At 45.8% G+C, this 21,434-nt stretch overlaps 1 protein-coding gene across 1 annotated transcript in view; it reads left to right on the top strand.

The window, feature by feature from the left end:
* The window catches only part of LOC126456761 (caskin-2), a 960,013-nt gene that overhangs the window by 441,721 nt on the left and 496,858 nt on the right, over positions 1-21,434 (top strand). The window contains exon 2 of the mRNA XM_050092514.1: positions 11,889-11,975. Coding sequence (XP_049948471.1) covers positions 11,930-11,975 — 46 coding nt within the window. The 5' untranslated portion in view covers positions 11,889-11,929. The remainder of the gene's footprint in view (positions 1-11,888; positions 11,976-21,434) is intronic.

Raw genomic sequence — 21,434 nt, 5'->3', positions numbered from 1 at the left:
TTGTCAAAGAGGGCGGAAGAATCAGCAATGATCAACGACATGAGGATGCAGAAGGCAATGGAAACCACTGCATTAAAGACACGTAACGTGTATCCACAGGACATTTGGCCTGTAATTGAAGAAGTGTCATGATGATCTCTCCATTGGCAAAAGATTCCGGAATAGTCCCCCATTCGGATCTCCGGGAGGGGAGTGCCAAGGGGGAGGTTACCATGAGAAAAAGATTGGATAATCAACGAAAGGATAACGTTCTACGAGTCGGGGCGTGAAATGTCAGAAGCTTGAACGTGGTAGGGAAACTAGAAAATCTGAAAAGGGAAATGCAAAGGCTCAATCTAGATATAGTAGGGGTCAGTGAAGTGAAGTGGAAGGAAGACAAGGATTTCTGGTCAGATGAGTATCGGGTAATATCAACAGCAGCAGAAAATGGTGTAAGAGGTGTAGGAAGGTAGGGCAGAGGGTGTGTTACTGTGAACAGTTCAGTGACCGAGTTGTTCTAATCAGAATCGACAGCAGACCAACACCGACAACGATAGTTCAGGTATACATGCCGACGTCGCAAGCTGAAGATGAACAGATAGAGAAAGTGTATGAGAATATTGAAAGGGTAATGCAGTATGTAAAGGGGGACGAAAATCTAATAGTCATGGGCGACTGGAATGCAGTTGTAGGGGAAGGAGTAGAAAAAAAGGTTACAGGATAATATGGCCTTGGGACAAGGAATGAAAGAGGAGAAAGACTAATCGAGTTCTGTAACAAGTTTCAGCTAGTAATAGCGAATACCCTGTTCAAGAATCACAAGAGAAGGAGGTATACTTGGAAAAGGCCGGGAGATACGGAAAGATTTCAATTAGATTACATCATGGTCAGACAGAGATTCCGAAATCAGATACTGGATTGTAAGGCGTACCCAAGAGCAGATATAGACTCAGATCACAATATAGTAGTGATGAAGAGTAGGCTGAAGTTCAAGACATTAGTCAGGAAGAATCAATACGCAAAGAAGTGGGATACGGAAGTACTAAGGAATGACGAGATACGTTTGAAGTTCTCTAACGCTATAGATACAGCAATAAGGAATCGCGCAGTAGGCAGTACAGTTGAAGAGGAATGGACATCTCTAAAAAGGGCCATCACAGAAGTTGGGAAGGAAAACATAGGTACAAAGAAGGTAGCTGCGAAGAAACCATGGGCAACAGAAGAAATACTTCAGTTGATTGAAGAAAGGAGGAAGTACAAACATGTTCCGGGAAAATCAGGAATACAGAAATACACTCCTGGAAATTGAAATAAGAACACCGTGAATTCATTGTCCCAGGAAGGGGAAACTTTATTGACACATTCCTGGGGTCAGATACATCACATGATCACACTGACAGAACCACAGGCACATAGACACAGGCAACAGAGCATGCACAATGTCGGCACTAGTACAGTGTATATCCACCTTTCGCAGCAATGCAGGCTGCAATTCTCCCATGGAGACGATCGTAGAGATGCTGGATGTAGTCCTGTGGAACGGCTTGCCATGCCATTTCCACCTGGCGCCTCAGTTGGACCAGCGTTCGTGCTGGACGTGCAGACCGCGTGAGACGACGCTTCATCCAGTCCCAAACATGCTCAATGGGGGACAGATCCGGAGATCTTGCTGGCCAGGGTAGTTGACTTACACCTTCTAGAGCACGTTGGGTGGCACGGGATACATGCGGACGTGCATTGTCCTGTTGGAACAGCAGGTTCCCTTGCCGGTCTAGGAATGGTAGAACGATGGGTTCGATGACGGTTTGGATGTACCGTGCACTATTCAGTGTCCCCTCGACGATCACCAGTGGTGTACGGCCAGTGTAGGAGATCGCTCCCCACACCATGATGCCGGGTGTTGGCCCTGTGTGCCTCGGTCGTATGCAGTCCTGATTGTGGCGCTCACCTGCACGGCGCCAAACACGCATACGACCATCATTGGCACCAAGGCAGAAGCGACTCTCATCGCTGAAGACGACACGTCTCCATTCGTCCCTCCATTCACGCCTGTCGCGACACCACTGGAGGCGGGCTGCACGATGTTGGGGCGTGAGCGGAAGACGGCCTAACGGTGTGCGGGACCGTAGCCCAGCTTCATGGAGACGGTTGCGAATGGTCCTCGCCGATACCCCAGGAGCAACAGTGTCCCTAATTTGCTGGGAAGTGGCGGTGCGGTCCCCTACGGCACTGCGTAGGATCCTACTGTCTTGGCGTGCATCCGTGCGTCGCTGCTGTCCGGTCCCAGGTCGACGGGCACGTGCACCTTCCGCCGACCACTGGCGACAACATCGATGTACTGTGGAGACCTCACGCCCCACGTGTTGAGCAATTCGGCGGTACGTCCACCCAGCCTCCCGCATGCCCACTATACGCCCTCGCTCAAAGTCCGTCAACTGCACATACTGTTCACGTCCACGCTGTCGCGGCATGCTACCAGTGTTAAAGACTGCGATGGAGCTCCGTATGCCACGGCAAACTGGCTGACACTGACGGCGGCGGTGCACAAATGCTGCGCAGCTAGCGCCATTCGACGGCCAACACCGCGGTTCCTGGTGTGTCCGCTGTGCCGTGCGTGTGATCATTGCTTGTACAGCCCTCTCGCAGTGTCAGGAGCAAGTATGGTGGGTCTGACACACCGGTGTCAATGTGTTCTTTTTTCCATTTCCAGGAGTGTACAAGTCGCTGAGGAATGAAATAAATAGGAAGTGCAGGGAAGCTAAGACGAAATGGCTGCAGGAAAAATGTGAAGACATCGAAAAAGATATGATTGTCGGAAGGACAGACTCAGCATACAGGAAAGTCGAAACAACCTTTGGTGACATTAAAAGCAGCGGTGGTAACATTAAGAGTGCAACGGGAATTCCACTGTTAAATGCAGAGGAGAGAGCAGATAGGTGGAAAGAATACATTGAAAGCCTCTATGAGGGTGAAGATTTGTCTGATGTGATAGAAGAAGAAACAGGAGTCGATTTAGAAGAGATAGGGGATCCAGTATTAGAATCGGAATTTAAAAGAGCTTTGGGGGACTTACGGTCAAATAAACCAGAAGGGATAGATAACATTCCATCAGAATTTCTAAAATCATTGGGGGAAGTGGCAACAAAACGACTATTCACGTTGGTGTGTAGAATATGTGAGTCTGGCGATATACCATCTGACTTTCGGAAAAGCATCATCCACACAATTCCGAAGACGGCAAGAGCTGACAAGTGCGAGAATTATCGCACAATCAGTTTAACAGCTCATGCATCGACCTTGCTTAGAAGAATAATATACAGAAGAATGGAAAAGAAAATTGAGAATGCGCTAGGTGACGATCAGTTTGGCTTTAAGAAAAGTAAAGGGACGAGAGAGGCAATTCTGACGTTACGGCTAATAATGGAAGCAAGGCTAAAGAAAAATCAAGACACTTTCACAGGATTTGTCAACCTGGAAAAAGCGTTCGACAGTATAAAATGGCGCAAGCTGTTCGAGATTCTGAAAAAAGTAGGGGTAAGCTATAGGGAGAGACGGGTCATATGCAATATGTACAACAACCAAGAGGGAATAATAAGAGTGGACGATCAAGGACGAAGTGCTCGTATTAAGAAGGGTGTAAGACAAGGCTGTAGCCTTTCGCCCCTACTCTTCAATCTGTACATAGAGGAAGCAATGATGGAAATAAAAGAAAGGTTCAGGAGTGGAATTAAAATACAAGGTGAAAGGATATCAATGATAGAATTCGGTGATGACATTGCTATCCTGAGTGAAAGTGAAGAAGAATTAAATGATCTGCTGATCGGAATGAACAGTCTGAAGAGTACACAGTACGGCTTGAGAGTAAATCGGAGAAAGACGAAGGTAATGAGAAGTAGTAGAAATGAGAACAGCGAGAAACAACATCAGGATTGATGGTCACCAAGTCAATGAAGTTAAGGAATTCTGCTACCTAGGCAGTAAAATAACCAATGACGGATGGAGCAAGGAGGACATCAAAAGCAGACTGGCTATGGCAAAAAAGGCATTTCTGGCCAAGAGAAGTCTACTAATATCAAATACCGGCCTTAATTTGAGGAAGAAATTTCTGAGGATGTACGTCTGGAGTACAGCATTGTATGGTAGTGAAACATGGACTGTGGGAAAACCGGAACAGAAGAGAATCGAAGCATTTGAGATGTGGTGCTATAGACGAATGTTGAAAATTAGGTGGACTGATAAGGTAAGGAATGAGGAGGTTCTACGCAGAATCGGAGAGGAAAGGAACATGTGGAAAACACTGATAAGGAGAAGGGACAGGATGATAGGACATCTGCTAAGACATGAGGGAATGACTTCCATGGTACTAGAGGGAGCTGTAGATGGCAAAAACTGTAGAGGAAGACAGAGATTGGAATACGTCAAGCAAATAATTGAGGACGTCGGTTGCAAGTGCTACTCTGAGATGAAGAGGTTAGCACAGGAAAGGAATTCGTGGCGGGCCGCATCAAACCAGTCAGTAGACTGATGACAAAAAAAAAAAAACTCGGCTTATTGTACGTAGATACCTGTAGTCGACTGAGAGGCCATTTCCAGTTTACTTGTCCTGTATTGAACTCCCCGTCGAGGCCGCACTTCTGTATTACATCACCAAGCTATTTAAGTTTATTGACTTGCAATTTGTCATAATCTGTGTTCATGAAGTTTGTCATATGTTCTATTTTAGCGTAAGATTTTTAGAGACGCAATTTTGTTTTACAGTTGTTTTCAAAATGATTTTTCGTGTTGTCATTGCTATGTGTCCGGCCAGTGTTGCAACATCGTCTTCAAAGGCCAAACACTGAGTTCTGAGAGGTTTGTTTTTGTGGCCCAGTTGCACCTGGTCATTTTCTCCAGACTCTGGAGTTCTTCCATTCTGAGATCACTTTGTGAAGAACACAGTGGAACAAAAGGGGGATATACCATCTCTTGCTCTAAGATACGCCTTGAGTAGTTTTTTTTAAACACTTTCTAGAAGTCTCCGAAGTGAAGGATCAAATAAACGACGTTTAGTTACTGTATTACGGAACAGATTAGAGGGAAGTGCTGCCACGCTAACCCCGCGCACCGCACGTGGAAGACGACCGGCGCCGGTCCGCGTGCTCCTCTTTGGAGGCCTGCCGTTCGCTGCTGTACTCGTACCTCGTACTGGTACAAGTGGTGAGAGAGAGAGAGCTGCTTATACTGTGTACACTGACAGCAGCTGGCAACGTCCGCCGTAATGGCAGTTTACGTTCTGCAGCAGCAATTTCAGGGAATACTCAGTGCATCGGGACATTTAAACTTATTTATACAGACTCTCCACTTAACGTCAAATGTTTCTGTTCATTAAACGGACGTTTTACGTCCTTTATTACTTGGAGAGTGTAACATATTAAAGTTTTAGCACTACATTCCTTTTTTTTTTTTTTTTTTTTCAAAAATGTGTTCCAACCGCATTAAGTGTGCCTACCTCTTGCTCTGACAAACCAATACCTGTAACTCCACTCTTTATATACACTCCTGGAAATGGAAAAAAGAACACATTGACACCGGTGTGTCAGACTCACCATACTTGCTCCGGACACTGCGAGAGGGCTGTACAAGCAATGATCACACGCACGGCACAGCGGACACACCAGGAACCGCGGTGTTGGCCGTCGAATGGCGCTAGCTGCGCAGCATTTGTGCACCGCCGCCGTCAGTGTCAGCCAGTTTGCCGTGGCGTACGGAGCTCCATCGCAGTCTTTGCATTAATCCCTATGCAAATGCTATCAGAAAAATTGCACAATACGCCGGCAATAAAAAATTATTAATCTGTGCAGATATTAATGCAAAATCCACTCTATAGCACTCCAACAGAACAGATGACAGAGGACGAATAATCAATGACGTAATACATGAAAATGGACTGAACGTCATCAACGAGGAAGGACACCATCCTACATTCACAGGGCATGACGGCTCCTCATCCAACATAGACATCACCCTTGCAAATAACGCCGCGACTACCTACATACTAGACTGGACGGTACACGACCACATTACCACGAGTGACCATAATGTTATCACACTAACTCTACAGAAGACAGCAAACAACAACACTGCAACACAACCCAGAAGACTGCTCTTTCATAGGACAGACTGGGACACAGTAAGACACAAGATACAGGAACAATCACTGCAGAACATCAGAGGCAGTGTTGACTACAGAGCACACAAGTTAACAGAAATCATTACACACATACAAAACACCTGCATCCCCACATCACGCAAAACAAAACAGCAGACCAGCCCTTGGACAGCACACCTAACACAACTCAAGCAGGACACCAGACGTAGACGCAGACTCTACCAAAGGGCAATCTCAGACAGAGAAAGACAAGTAAGACTACATGAATACCGGCTTGCCAAGGACAGATACAAACAAGAACTAAATAAGACTAGAAAAGACCAATGGAATGACTACGTAGCAAGACAAACACAACTTAACATATGGGGGGAACCTTACAAGATCGTGACCGAAAAAATCAAGATCCCACTGGTTCTGGGAACGCTACGACAGGATGACGGGGTGATGACTAAAGGATGGAGAGGCACAGCGGAGTACCTGCTAGGCAAACTCCTTCCTGACGACATCGCCACCACAGACACACCTGAACAAGCAGCATTGAGACGAGAACTTACCACAGCCTACACCACACCAACCGTCACCTGTCCGTTTGCGCAGGAAGAGGTGGCGATAGCGATCTCAGAACTTAAAAATAAGAAAGCGCCTGGACCAGATGGTATCCACTCTGAGGTACTAAAACAGATGACACCGCAGATCACCCCATACCTCACAACACTGCTGAACGACGCATTAAGGCTAGGCCGTGTGCCTGCAGTGTGGAAAGCCTCTAGGGCGGTCATCATCAAAAAAGCACCAGACAAAGACCCCTCAGAACGCAAATCATACAGACCCATATGCCTCATCAATACACTCGCTAAAACACAAGAAAAACTCCTTTGCAAAAGATTACAAACACATCGCACACTTCGGGGACTGACACCACACCAATATGGCTTTCGGGAAGGAAAGTCTATTGACGATGCAATCAACAAAGCACTTCAAATTGTACACAACACACCTACAAAGTACACACTAGCCATTATGATTGACATCTCGGGTGCATTTGACAATCTATGGTGGCCGGCCCTCTTCAAGAGGCTCAGACACCTGCAGGTACCGGAATCCCTGTACAACAGTCTTGTAGACTACTGCAGGGACAGAACAGTCGCTTGGCACATGGACGACAAGAAAGTAATCAAACGCATTACCAAAGGTTGTCCACAAGGATCGATCTGCGGCCCCATCTTCTGGGACATAATGTTAGAACCGCTCCTAGAATTACTTGAGGAGCACAATGCGACAGATGGAGTTGTCGCTTACGCTGACGACCTGCTTGTGGCAGTGTCAGCAAACAACCGTGCCCAGCTAGAAGACAGAGCCAATGATACACTCAAAACAATTACACAATGGTGCACAGACAACAAGCTCAAGGTAGCAGAAAATAAAACAACTTACACACTACTAAAGGGCATCCTGCATAGGAACCCAGCAGTCAAAATCGGGGACACAAACATTAAAAGATCAAAAGTAACACGCTACCTTGGAGTCTACATAGACGAACAGTTGAACTTCCACGAGCACATACGAATATCCACGGACAAAGCAGAAAAAATACTGCACAAACTGGCAAGGCTAAACTCGAAACAATACAGACTACCACTGTCAGTCATACGAACATATCATTGCGCTCTCTTCGAGTCGGTACTATGTTTTGCTGCCAGCACGTGGGCCCATAGACTCAGCCTATCCACTAACAGAACCGCCGTACGGCGGGGGCAAAGAAGCATTCTGCTTCGACTAACAGGGGCCTTCAACACAACCTCAGTCGACGCACTTTGCGTCGTGATGGGAATCTTCCCAATAGACGTAACCATAAGATACCGTGCGGCAAGGTACTGGCTAAAGATGGGGAAACTAGACCAGGTTCGGCAGATCACTGGTGTACCATATGCTACATCACGTCAACTCAAAGCATGGCGAGTGGATACCTGGCAGAGCGAGTGGGCTAACAGCGATAAGGGCCGACGAGTCTATAGCTTCTTCCCTGACATCAAAGAACGATTAAGACTGAAGCATATCGATCCTAGCCGCGGTATGGTACATTTTCTGACAGGCCACGGCCCTTATCCCACGCACCTGAGCCGCATGAGTCTGCAGCAGACTACCAGATGCACATGTGGGGAAGAAGGCTCCCCAGAACACACTGTCCTATTCTGCGGGCAACGCACAAACATTAGACGCACACTACACATTACCCGGCAGAATACCCAAGATGAAATATACACCATTCTACGAGACCCAGACCTATGTGACAAACTTAATACACTAACTGACGAAATATCCAGGTCCCTGTATACCGAATATCTAAACAATAGACCATTCAGAAGGCAAGGCCGGGGACGCAGACCACAGAGTGCCCATGAGATGGATAGCAGTACAAACACCTCGGGCGAAGACACAGATGTTGAGATAAGCCATGTCGACGACCCATTGTGGCAACCTGCGTATGACTAGTCTAGGTACCTGAACAACATCCAACACTAAAGAACACACACATGCACACAAAATCACAAATGAGTAATAGTCTAAAGCCAGGCACTTACCCCAGGGACCTACGCATCCTGGCGAGAAGCAACACCCAGCCTGGATGGAAGGATCTTAATTGTGGTTCCCCTTAGCTGGGCCCAACCCGACAGATACACAATGTAGATCGGGGAAAACCACCGTCCAGGCTGAGTTGCCATATAGCCGGGAGGTGCCAATCATTCATCAAGCGAGAACTTGTCTGACAAGCACACACACACACCCACAACCACACATAATGACACAAACACAGACCTAAACAAATTCAATAAAATCACTCCATCACATCTAGACTAGTTAATATTTAATTTTGCACTATGTAAGTAGTAATAAGCTAATGAAGTATACAAGTACATATGTGAACTGTGAGTGGCGGCCAGCGTCTTGAAGGTCATTCCAAGACCCTGACCGCAACCCACACATAGGTGGTGGTAATTTCTCTATCCTTTTCTTTCCTATCTTTCTGTTTACTCCTTCTTAAATTCAAAATGAAATTGTTTTCCATTTCCGTATTATTTATATTATTTGTAATGTATCTAAAAGCTGCACAACGAACAAAAACGAACAAATAACGTAAACGCCCGCCTCCACGTGGCAAGACTTGGGCAACAGTGTGAGTGGGATCGGGAACAGGGGAGGTAACTCACATAACCACTCCTGGGCCCGAGCCCAGTCACAGTGGCTAAGAGGCTTAATACGACCCACCATAAGCAATTAGAAGGTGGGTCAATAAATAAAGAGCAGCAAGTGGAAAAAAAAAGTCTTAAACACTGGTAGCATGCCGCGACAGCGTGGACGTGAACAGTATGTGCAGTTGACGGACTTTGAGCGAGGGCGTATAGTGGGCATGCGGGAGGCTGGGTGGACGTACCGCCGAATTGCTCAACACGTGGGGCGTGAGGTCTCCACAGTACATCGATGTTGTCGCCAGTGGTCGGCGGAAGGTGCACGTGCCCGTCGACCTGGGACCGGACAGCAGCGACGCACGGATGCACGCCAAGACAGTAGGATCCTACGCAGTGCCGTAGGGGACCGCACCGCCACTTCCCAGCAAATTAGGGACACTGTTGCTCCTGGGGTATCGGCGAGGACCATTCGCAACCGTCTCCATGAAGCTGGGCTACGGTCCCGCACACCGTTAGGCCGTCTTCCGCTCACGCCCCAACATCGTGCAGCCCGCCTCCAGTGGTGTCGCGACAGGCGTGAATGGAGGGACGAATGGAGACGTGTCGTCTTCAGCGATGAGAGTCGCTTCTGCCTTGGTGCCAATGATGGTCGTATGCGTGTTTGGCGCCGTGCAGGTGAGCGCCACAATCAGGACTGCATACGACCGAGGCACACAGGGCCAACACCCGGCATCATGGTGTGGGGAGCGATCTCCTACACTGGCCGTACACCACTGGTGATCGTCGAGGGGACACTGAATAGTGCACGGTACATCCAAACCGTCATCGAACCCATCGTTCTACCATTCCTAGACCGGCAAGGGAACCTGCTGTTCCAACAGGACAATGCACGTCCGCATGTATCCCGTGCCACCCAACGTGCTCTAGAAGGTGTAAGTCAACTACCCTGGCCAGCAAGATCTCCGGATCTGTCCCCCATTGAGCATGTTTGGGACTGGATGAAGCGTCGTCTCACGCGGTCTGCACGTCCAGCACGAACGCTGGTCCAACTGAGGCGCCAGGTGGAAATGGCATGGCAAGCCGTTCCACAGGACTACATCCAGCATCTCTACGATCGTCTCCATGGGAGAATTGCAGCCTGCATTGCTGCGAAAGGTGGATATACACTGTACTAGTGCCGACATTGTGCATGCTCTGTTGCCTGTGTCTATGTGCCTGTGGTTCTGTCAGTGTGATCATGTGATGTATCTGACCCCAGGAATGTGTCAATAAAGTTTCCCCTTCCTGGGACAATGAATTCACGGTGTTCTTATTTCAATTTCCAGGAGTGTAGAATGCTCGAGTTAATTTCTTTCGACCTCTTATCATTTTTTTGCTGACAGAGTTGTAAACGCTATGAGGATGAGACAAAAACGAAGATTGTCTACTCTTATTGCTCCGTACTTCTGCTGCACTTTCGCTGAAATTTTTTTTTTTTTTTTTACTGTGAACCACACACGAGCACGGCCTGTAGTAATGTAGTACGTAATGGCGGTTGTTAAGGGTTTGTTTGTCGTACTGCACTTTCCAGACGCCGTTTCTTAGAACTGCAGTATTCATACAGGATGAACCAAGAGGAATGGTCAATGTTTAGGAGGCAAAAATGTCCAGCAAACATGGGTTCTGAAATTTATACCGCCAAAACTGTGAGCACTCGTTCATCTACTACACTCTGAAACAAATCACTTCTCCTGCAATATGTTTGTTTTCCATATTTTGTGAGGAGACAGTATGGACTAAGTAAAGCTGAAGTTGTCAATAAACTTCCGCTATAAAACGCGTACCTTACGAGTTATAAGCACTTGTTCAGTAGAAGTGAATATGAATTAGTGCTTATGTTTCACAGAGCCCATTACTTCTGGACTTTTCTATCCAAGTATAGAAAGCAAAAAGCTTGCGATATGAGAGATATGTTTCACAGTACCGAAGATGAACAAGTGCTCCAACTCCTGTCCATGTCTACTGGACTTGTCTTGTCCTACCCCTGAATACTGACCGTTCCGCCCTGCTACACCCACACGCAGTAGGCGCACTCTTTTCTTCATTATGCTACACATTTTTTCCCTGTAACTTATCGAAGGCTTTTTCGAGATAAGGAGAATGTCAAGTACGTCTGTCGACTAAGATCTGCATGTTCTTGAATGATGTTTCACCATAAATACCGCATCTGTTGTGGATCTTCCTTTCGGAAACCGATTTCCTTTTTTACTTACTCACTCACCCCTCTGATATTACTTTAGTCTGGTGTTCAGGATGCTATCGTAAGTCACGCATGCTGCGGCTAATTCCGGCATAATTTTGGCAGCATAATATACGTTTGTAACTAACACAAGCAGTGTGGGGGCGGAAACTGAATTCTTGATGATGGGCCAAAGGTGTTTAGTTGCCAAATAATACAGGCAGGCTGCTTTAAAGGCGAATAAAGACGTATCATTCGTACATTTGTTTCTTCTGCGGTAACATTCACACATCTTTCTTTAGACATCTTGTAATAAAGATGCTGTGCACCTAACGCGTGGTTTTCGTTGTTCCAGGTAAGGAATAATTCCATCGAGCTGTGAAGGCGCCATCCGGGATGTTTGCCAACTTGTGCGGAAATAAGAAAGCAGCCGAGCACAAAGGTACCGTAGTCTTTTTTTCTTTACAGTTGCAGTTGGACTTATTTTGAAGACTCTTTGTACATAAATGTTCCGAAATGTTAGGGGCCCAGAGTCATGGAATAAGTCTGCACATATTATACGGTAATACATTTATCTAACGCTGATTCTGTGCCGTCGCTTTTCAGTGTTTCATCACTTACTACATAACACGACTCAAGCATAATGCTGTCATTCTTTGCGGAAGTACCGCCTCCGCATGGAAATCACGTCTGAGATGATGTAGCCGGTATTGTAGCTGGTATTTCTGTGGTCCCCAGAGGTTCTCGGTTGTGGGTAGGTCTGCTGATGTGGTGGCCCTGAGGAGACTTTCCAGCGCTATGCAGGAACCTCGGCCCCACAGCTTCGCGGCTGTAGCCGTTCTCAAAGCGAAACTGTCAACTCCGCACGGAACTGTAATACATTCGTGGAGGCACCTCATCACAGTCTCGCTGAAATGCCCATCAGGGACGTCAAAAAGTGTCTCTCGCGTTTTCACGCTAAATACTGCTGCAGAAACTTCCTTCCTCCGCCAAGATTCGAACCACAGAGTTGAGCGGGTATTGGCGACGTCTGGCTCCACCCTGTATTCTGTAATGTCTTATATCCTATATTCTAGAATGTTCTGATTGTGTATACCACACTAGAGTCACACGATATCTCCTCATACGATGTCGGACCTCTTTTTGCCCGGCCGAGCGGGATAGCGCAGAGGTTACCACACAGGACTCACATTCGGGACGACGACGGTGCACACCTGCGTCCAATCATCGTGATTTAGGTTTTCCGTGATTTCCCCAAGTCGCTTAAGGCAAATTCCGGGACGGTTCCTTCGAAGGCGCACGACCGCTTTCCTTCACCATGCTTCCCTACCCCGAGCTCCGTCTCTAACGACCTCGTTGTCGACGGGACGTTAAACACTGACGTCATCCTCCTCCTCCTCCTCCTCCTCGTGGTGCAGCAACTCGACTCGGCATGCACTCGGACCCTGCACAAATATTGACCCCTGCCAACTCTGTAGCCGTCCATAATTGCCAAAGCGTAGCCGATGCAGGATTTTGTGCACCAACTGACCTTTCGATCGTGTCCCGTGCCGGGCGATGTGGGCGGCCAAATCATTCGCTCGAAAGTGTCCAGAATGTTCTGACATGACAGACTGCCATCCATAAACATCCCATCGTTGTTTGGCTGCAAATAGTTTCCAAGTAGCCGAACTTAGCCAGCAAAGAACCCAGTCCATTCAGTGTACATACGGGGCATAACAACTTGGGTTCGTGGCTTTCGTGGGGTGTTCGCCACACTCGAACGCTACCGCCAGCCCTTACCAACTGAAATCGGGAGTCATCGGACCAGGCCACGATTTTCCAGTCGCCTGGGATCCAACCGATATGACGGTCACGAGCCCACAAGAGGCGCTGCAGGCCGTGTCGGCTGTTAGCAAAGGCTCTCGCGTCGGTCGCCTGCTGCCACAGCCCATTAACGCCAAATTTCGCCGCACTGTACTAAAGATACGTCCGCAGTACGTCCCACATTGGTTTCTGCTGTTATTTCACGCAGTATTACTTGTGTGTTGGCACTGATTTTCGAAATGGAAAGTCTCGTGCGATAAGCTCCAGCTACCATTCCACGTTCAAAGTGTGTTAACTCCCGGCGTGCGACCACAGCCACGTCGGAGATCTCTCCACGTGAACCACCTGAGTACAGATGACAGCTCCGCCTTCTTACACCTCGTGTACGCGATACTGTCGCAATGTGTATATGTGCGTATCGCTATCCCGCGACTTTTCTCACTGTATAACGTCGCGTATCCTGTATTCTATACTGTCGTATTTAGCAGTGCACAGTTTCCGACCACCTTCGGATCTGTCACTATTAGCCTTCCTGCATCCGATTGGGATGCTCGGCAATAAAACCTGCTTTCAAAATTTAACCTGAAACAATACATTTGTGTTTCAGTACCAGAACCGATATTATTAACAATACTAACATGATACTTGTCATATAATGTGAGGAATGTTGTCAGTGAAAATATGGAGGTTTGCTTACCGTATCCAGTACTAATCCGTCACAAGTACTCCTCCTTTTGCGTGGATCAGTTTCGTAACTGCAGCGCCATAAGCTCACCAAACAAAATAGTGCCGCAGTGCAAATATACTCCACACCGTCGCAGATTTATTATAGAAAACAGTATCAGAATTCGAATTTACACAGGCGGAGATTACCAGTAGAAATGAATCACCTTGAGTTTTATTTATTTTTTTTATTTTCGCTGTTATAATTTACTATGCATGTGGATCGCACAAGACATAACAGTTTGTGCATTTTGATGCTAATGGATTAGTAGCAGAGGCCTGACGCTTGCTCCTTTCGCAAGTTCGCTAAACGTGGCACATAGGCACAGTCTTCTGACTGGTTTGATTCCTCTCCCCTGCCAACCTCTGCATCTCAGAGTAGCACTTGCAACCGACTTCCTCAGTTACCTGCTGGATGTATTCCAACCTCTATCTTCCTCTACAGTTTTTGCCCTCTACAGCTCCCTCCACTACCGTGGAAGTCATTCCCTCATGTCTTAACAAATGTCCTATCATCCTGTCCCCTCTCCTTATCAGTGTTTTCCACATATTCCTTTCCTCTCCGATTCTGTGTAGAATCACCTCATTCCTTACCTTATCAGTCCACCTAATTTTCAACATTCGTCTATAGCACCACATCTCAAATGCTTCGATTCTCTTTTGTTCCGGTTTTCCCACAGTCCATGTTTCACTACCATACAATGCTATACTCCAGATGTACATCCTCAGAAATTTCTTCCTCAAATTAAGGCCGGTATTTGATATTAGTAGACTTCTCTTGGCCAGAAATGCCTTTTTTTGCCATAGCGAGTCTGCTTTTGATGTCCTCCTTGCTCCGTCCGTCATTGGTTGTTTTACTGCCTAGGTAGCAGAATTCCTTAACTTCATTGACTTCATTGACTTCGTGACCATCAATCCTGATGTTAAGTTTCTCGCTGTTCTCATTTCTACTACTTCTCATTACCTTCGTCTTTCTCCGATTTACTCTCAAACCATACTGTGTACTCATTAGACTGTTCATTCCGTTCAGCAGATCATTTAATTCTTCTTCACTTTCACTCAGGATAGCAATGTCATCAGCGAATCGTATCACTGATATCCTTTCACCTTGTATTTTAATTACACTCCTGAACCTTTCTTTTATTTCCATCATTGATTCCTCGATGTACAGACTGAACAGTAGGGTCTTACATCCTTTTTAATACGAGCACTTCGCTCTCTGTCGTCCACTCTTATTATTCCCTCTTGGCTGTTATACATGTTCTCTATGACCTGTCTATCCCCACAGGTTACCCCTACTTTTTTCAGAATTTCGAACATATTGCAACATTTTACATTGTAGAACGCTTTTTCCACGTCGACAAATTATATGAACGTGTCTTGATTTTTCTTTAGTCTTACTTCCATTATTAACCGTAACGTTAATTTCCTGTGAATTTCTTTGCTTGATATACTTTTATAACATGAATCATACTTACAGATGTACATCGCACTGAATTTATCTTGAGGATCACGTCTTACTCAGTCATACGATACCTCCATTTCATATATTATCACTCTGATGCACACAGGGTGCTCCAGAACTTATGGTCAATATTCAGGGATATGACAGAAATGATCATTCAAAACAAAAACGTGAAGTAAACATGGGCACTAAAGCGCATATCTTAAGAGCTATGAGCAATTCTTTATCTTAGATAATGTGAAACAAATCTCTTCTAATGCAAGCGCTTTGCTTTCTTAATTTTGCGAACTGGCAGTGAGTGCCAAAACAAGGAAAAAATGTCCAATAAACGTGTACTCTAAAATGCGTACCTTAAAAGTTATGAACACTAGTTCATTAGAAGAGATGTCTTTCAAAGTAGCGAAGATGAACACGTGCTCATAAATTTTAAGGTATGCATTTTAGAGCACACGTTCACTGGACATTTTTTCCTGTTTTCGTCTATACTGCCACTTCCCAAAATATGGAAAACAAAGAGCTTGCAGTAGAAGTGATTTGTTTCACAGTATGGAAGATCAAGAATTGCTCTTAGCTCTTAAGGTATGCGCTTTAGTGCCCATGTTTACTTGACTTTTTTGTTTCAAATGATCATTCCTGTCGTATCCCTGAATATTGACCGTCACTTCTGAAACACCCTATTACTTGTTTCCATTTAAGCGGTACAAACAAACAAAATACATTTATAAATTTCAAACCTTGCAGTTTCTTACAACATTCGAAACACAATAATCTTGAGGATGCAACCCAAGGTTACCTCAAAAGGAAGTCTTATGTGAGTTGAAATGTGTCAGCATAACAGTGTTAATATGTAGATATGAGTCTCGTGTTGAAATCGTTTTAGATCGTGAAAATGAGGCTGAAACGAGCTAAGAACTCGCCGAGGCGAGTGCCGAGAAACCTGTAAAAGACCACACTTGGATTGGCTGGCAAGAGCGATTCTTAACGACGGGGAATCAAATCGATTCGGCTGTGGCCTTTCCAAGTCTGGCACACAGCAAGCAGACCCATTTTTAAGATAGCACCTTATAACTGATTAGCTGAATTACATTGTACCAATGTTGAAATGACCTACGAGCGTACTCGCTCAGTGTTACTAGAAGCACAAATATATTTGGGTTAATTAGCTTAGGAGAAAGTTAGAATTTTGCAGGATTGAGTTTTCCCGGATTTGTCCTAGTTTTGAGGACGTCCATAGGCGTACTCGACTGATTCTTGTACTACTATCCCGGGCAGACCAGGACGTGTTTCGTGTGTGGGAAAATTCGATTGCTTGGAAATAAATAGATTGTAATAAATCTTAGTTAAAAGTCATTAAAACGGCTCGAATTAGTTTCTTTGTTTCACTGAATTAAAAACCCAGAGGCAAGCATGCTTAAATGCTGTCCTACACACATGCACGACATTGCAAAATGATCTTTACAGCTTTGACGACGTATATTTCCGAAATGGGAATAGGTAAGAAGGTGCGGTTTGCGGCATAATGTTCACACACGCCGAAAGCTGTTTTCTTTTTTCTTGTTTTCGTATGTTAGTTATTGACTGGTCACCCACCAGCACTTGGCACAGTGTGTGGTCAGATCTGAAACCCAGGTCCTGCGGAGGCCTTTCTTTCTTTTTTTGTGGGACCTGCAGAGACTGTGAACGGCAGAAGCACGTGCTGACGAGGAGGGCACGGAAGGTCGGACGTGGAACTGGAATGTCGCTTAGGCATCCAGTGTGCTTCAAATGGCCCACACACTTAAACTGACCATCCGCCCCCTGCTTTTTTTCGTGACAGTCACGATTTTTTTAACTTTGTCCCAATTTTTTCAGAAGTAATTCAGGACCTATTTGTTTCGGACGTATCAATTATGAAATGATTTATCCCCAATTAAATGTTCAGTTTAGCTGTATCAGTATGCTGGTACTGAAAGCTATTTTCCCAAATAAGTAATGTGTGGAGCAGCGACAAAAATAGTTTTTTGTAGAAACTACGAAAGCAATGTTAGTGACCACAGTGAATTATGATGACGCTTGAGTTGAATGTTTTCATGTGCTGTTGAAGAATGCAGACAAAATTATTAATAAATACTCTACGTCTGCTCGCACTCATTCAGCTTAGAAGTAGGACTGTTGATATTTTTAAAAATTACCAAATAAGCAGCAACCAGTCGCAAGATCATGTTTTCTTTATTTAATTTTGCATATCGATTTCAATTGATTAACAATCGATATGCAAAATTAAATAAAGAAAACATGATCTTGCGACTGGTTGCTGCTTATTTGGTAATTTTATGGTTTACTGTCGCTGCACAAATTCGGAACCATATGGAGCCCCCCCCCCTCCCCCCCATTCAGGATTTTTAAAAATATCGGAAATCCTATATATAATTATTTAAAAAATTATCACATTGGCTCGAAATTTATGGAAATAATATCGCTATATTGGCGGAAAAATATCGACGTATCTGACTATAAAAATATCAAAAAAAAAAATGGTTCAAATGGCTCTGAGCACTATGGGACTCAACAGCTGAGGTCATTAGTCCCCTAGAACTTAGAACTAGTTAAACCTAACTAACCTAAGGACATCACAAACATCCATGCCCGAGGCAGGATTCGAACCTGCGACCGTAGCGGTCTTGCGGTTCCAGACTGCAGCGCCTTTAACCGCACGGCCACTTCGGCCGGCATAAAAATATCGGCAGCACTTAGTATATACAGGGTGTTACAAAAAGGTACGGCCAAACTTTCAGGGAACATTCCTCACACACAAATAAAGAAAATATGTTATGTGGACATGTGTCCGGAAACGCTTAATTTCCTTGTTAGAGCTCATTTTAGTTTCGTCAGTATGTACTGTACTTCCTCGATTCACCGCCATGATTTCATAGGGGATACTCTATCTGTGCTGCTAGAACACGTGCCTTTACAAGTACGACACAACATGTGCTTCATGCACGATGGAGCTCCTGCACATTTCAGTCCAAGTGTTCGTACGCTTCCCAACAACAGATTCGGTGACCGATGGATTGGTAGAGGCGGACCAATTTCATGGCCTCCACGCTCTCCTGACCTCAACCCTCTTGACTTTCATTTATGGGGGCATTTGAAAGCTCTTGTCTACGCAGCCCTGGTACCAAATGTAGAGACTCCTCGTGCTCGTATTGTGGACGGCTGTGATACAATACGCCATTCTCCAGGGCTGCATTAACGCATCAGGGATTCCATGCGACGGAGGGTGGATGCATGTATCCTCGCTAACGGAGGACATTTTGAACATTTCCTGTGACAAAGTGTTTGAAGTCAGGCTGGTACGTTCTGTTGCTGTGTGTTTCCATTCCATGATTAATGTGATTTGAAGAGAAGTAATAAAATGAGCTCTAACATGGAAAGTAAGCGTTTCCGGACACATGTCCACATAACATATTGTCTTTCCTTGTGTGTGAGGAATGTTTCCTTTTTGTAACACGCTGTATATGCTGCCGGTGGTGATGCTGTTTGGTTTGTGGGACGCTCAACTGCGCTCACATCAGCGCCGGTACAAAGTCCCAAGTTTTATAAGGTCCAGTTTTTTCACAATCCATTCTACCCACTGTCACAAATGATGATGATGATGATGATGATGAAATGATGAGGACGACACAACAGCTAGTCCGCGGGCAGAGAAAAATCCCCACCCCGGCCGGGAATGGAACCCGGAACCCCGTGATCCAGAGGCAGCAACGCTACCCACTACACCACGAGCTGCGGATAAAATGTCCTGCCGGTTTTAGTGTTTTATATTTAGAAGTTGATTTATTGTTAGATATTCTGTACATCAACAAGTCTGCCCATCCCCCGTACAGCAAGAAGTAAAAGGAAAACGATGCACGTCCACACTCAGCGAAAAACACTTTGCTAAGAATGGTGACTGCATGTAAGTGGCACAGTAAAAGGTGCCCTATGGGTCCGTCGTTCAGTTTCTTCGTCACATATCGGATTTGTCCGGAAGACTTCCGCGGTTTTTCGTTTCTGCCAGCGCCAGCAGTTGCAGTTTCTGTTGGTAGCCGCGAGCGCCGATTACGTCTGTATCTCCCCCCGCACGTCTCCGCCCACCGTAAAGGCCAGTCTTATCACATGGACGTTTGTTCATCGACAACTGTTTCTGAAGAACGCCGATGTGAAGAACAGTACTTGGTGTGCTGTTTCTTCACGTCGGAAATCTTGTTATTCCATTCACCCCCAGTGCAATCGGACTTCTTTTGTGCCACTTATACTTTCTTCACACAGTTAAAGAGAAAGATTAGACATGATGGAAGCTCAAGAAGTACGAGCAGCAACACACCTTCACACAGTGAAATTAAAATAATGTTCTACTACTGTATCAAACTTCAAACATTTGCCGAAAACTGTGAATAAAATATAATATAAAAATATCGGCACTCGATGCAGCCATTTTGATATCGATATATAGGGTGAAAGAATATCAGCGATGGACATCAATAATTTTTGGGAAAATATCGATATATCGTTATTTAATCAACATCCTTACCTAGAAGGCACTAACAAAATACACATTAATGTACTTTTCATAACAAATTAAAGTGATAGTTTGCATTTCTTGTGTTTAATTAAGATTTTTTTGCAATATCAGAATTTTTTAATGTGTCCAGAATTTGTGTCTAAAAAATATGAACTGTGTTTTAGTGTGATCGAATTTAAGCAGGTAATTTTGGAACTTCCTACGGAAACTTTCCGTACTTCTTTGTCGAGGCAGTGTAAAGTCACCGACAGTGGGCGATCGCATAAACCGCGACGCCGCCCTGACCGCCAGAAGACTGAATGTTTTAAGTGTCATTCGCCTTCTACTCACTGACCTGCATTAAAACTGACTTACTTTACGTTCATGGTCCTCGCCGCAGATTACTACGTCTCGTGTGTAAAGGTTATCTGCTGATCTACTGGTGGGTAGGAGGTGCGAGCCCTCTGGCGTTGACCGCACCGAAACGAAAGCGAGGAAACGTCCCCCCTCTCGCGTCGCCGCTCCCCGCGTTTCATCGTGGCCACCGGCCAGCTTACCGAGTACAGTGTGTGTGTGTGTGTGTGTGTGTGTGTGCGTGTGCGTGTGTGTCCGGCTCTCCTGGAGCCAGGGAAGGCGCGAGGCCGCTGGAGAACTGTCGCCGCACAGGAGTGACCCTTGACGAACCTCGCTGCAGGCTGGTTCCCACTAGGGCTGCCGCGCGTCAAAACCGCGCGTCAGCGGCTTGTTTGCCATGGAAACGGCGTCAGCGGCACGGCGCGGCGGGGTCTGCGTCGCGGTTTGACCATGTCGAACTGCTTCCGCTGCCGCGTGCCGCGCTCCAGGTTCGCGCCGCCAATCACAGAACGCGCTGAGCGTGACGTCAGGTACGGAACCCCGGGCCACACGAACTTTCGCCGAACTGCTGGCGCGGACGCGGCGGCAGCTATGAAATACTTATCATCCGATTCCAAGGAAACTATTCGGTAGAAAAATTTGATTCTTGTACATGTTACAGCCAAATATCTTCTCTCGATAAAGGACCGAATTTCTTTTCGTTATTTGTCGTGGTTACTTGCTGTATCGCATTTACATAAACCTTTACGCGCAATTTTAATGAGTGTGCAGAGGTAAAAACGCATTGTGTGGACTTTGCGTACAGTTCATTTTAGGTAATACATTATTGCGTATGAAATTTAGCCAACATATCGAAATTGTTTTTAAAGCTGAGAGCAGAACGATAGCTATCACCGTTCTCGAGATATTGAATGATTTGTCGGCGGACGGGCTGTGCGGTGACCGCGCGCGGGTTGCTCGCGACGCAACCGATACTTCGTCCTGCTCGTCGTAAACCATGTGGTTGTGTCAACCGCAAATTTCGTAAACGG

The sequence above is a fragment of the Schistocerca serialis genome, chromosome 2, assembly GCF_023864345.2.
Source record: "Schistocerca serialis cubense isolate TAMUIC-IGC-003099 chromosome 2, iqSchSeri2.2, whole genome shotgun sequence".
Lineage (NCBI taxonomy): Eukaryota > Metazoa > Arthropoda > Insecta > Orthoptera > Acrididae > Schistocerca > Schistocerca serialis.
This window is presented reverse-complemented; position numbering and strand designations above follow the sequence as displayed.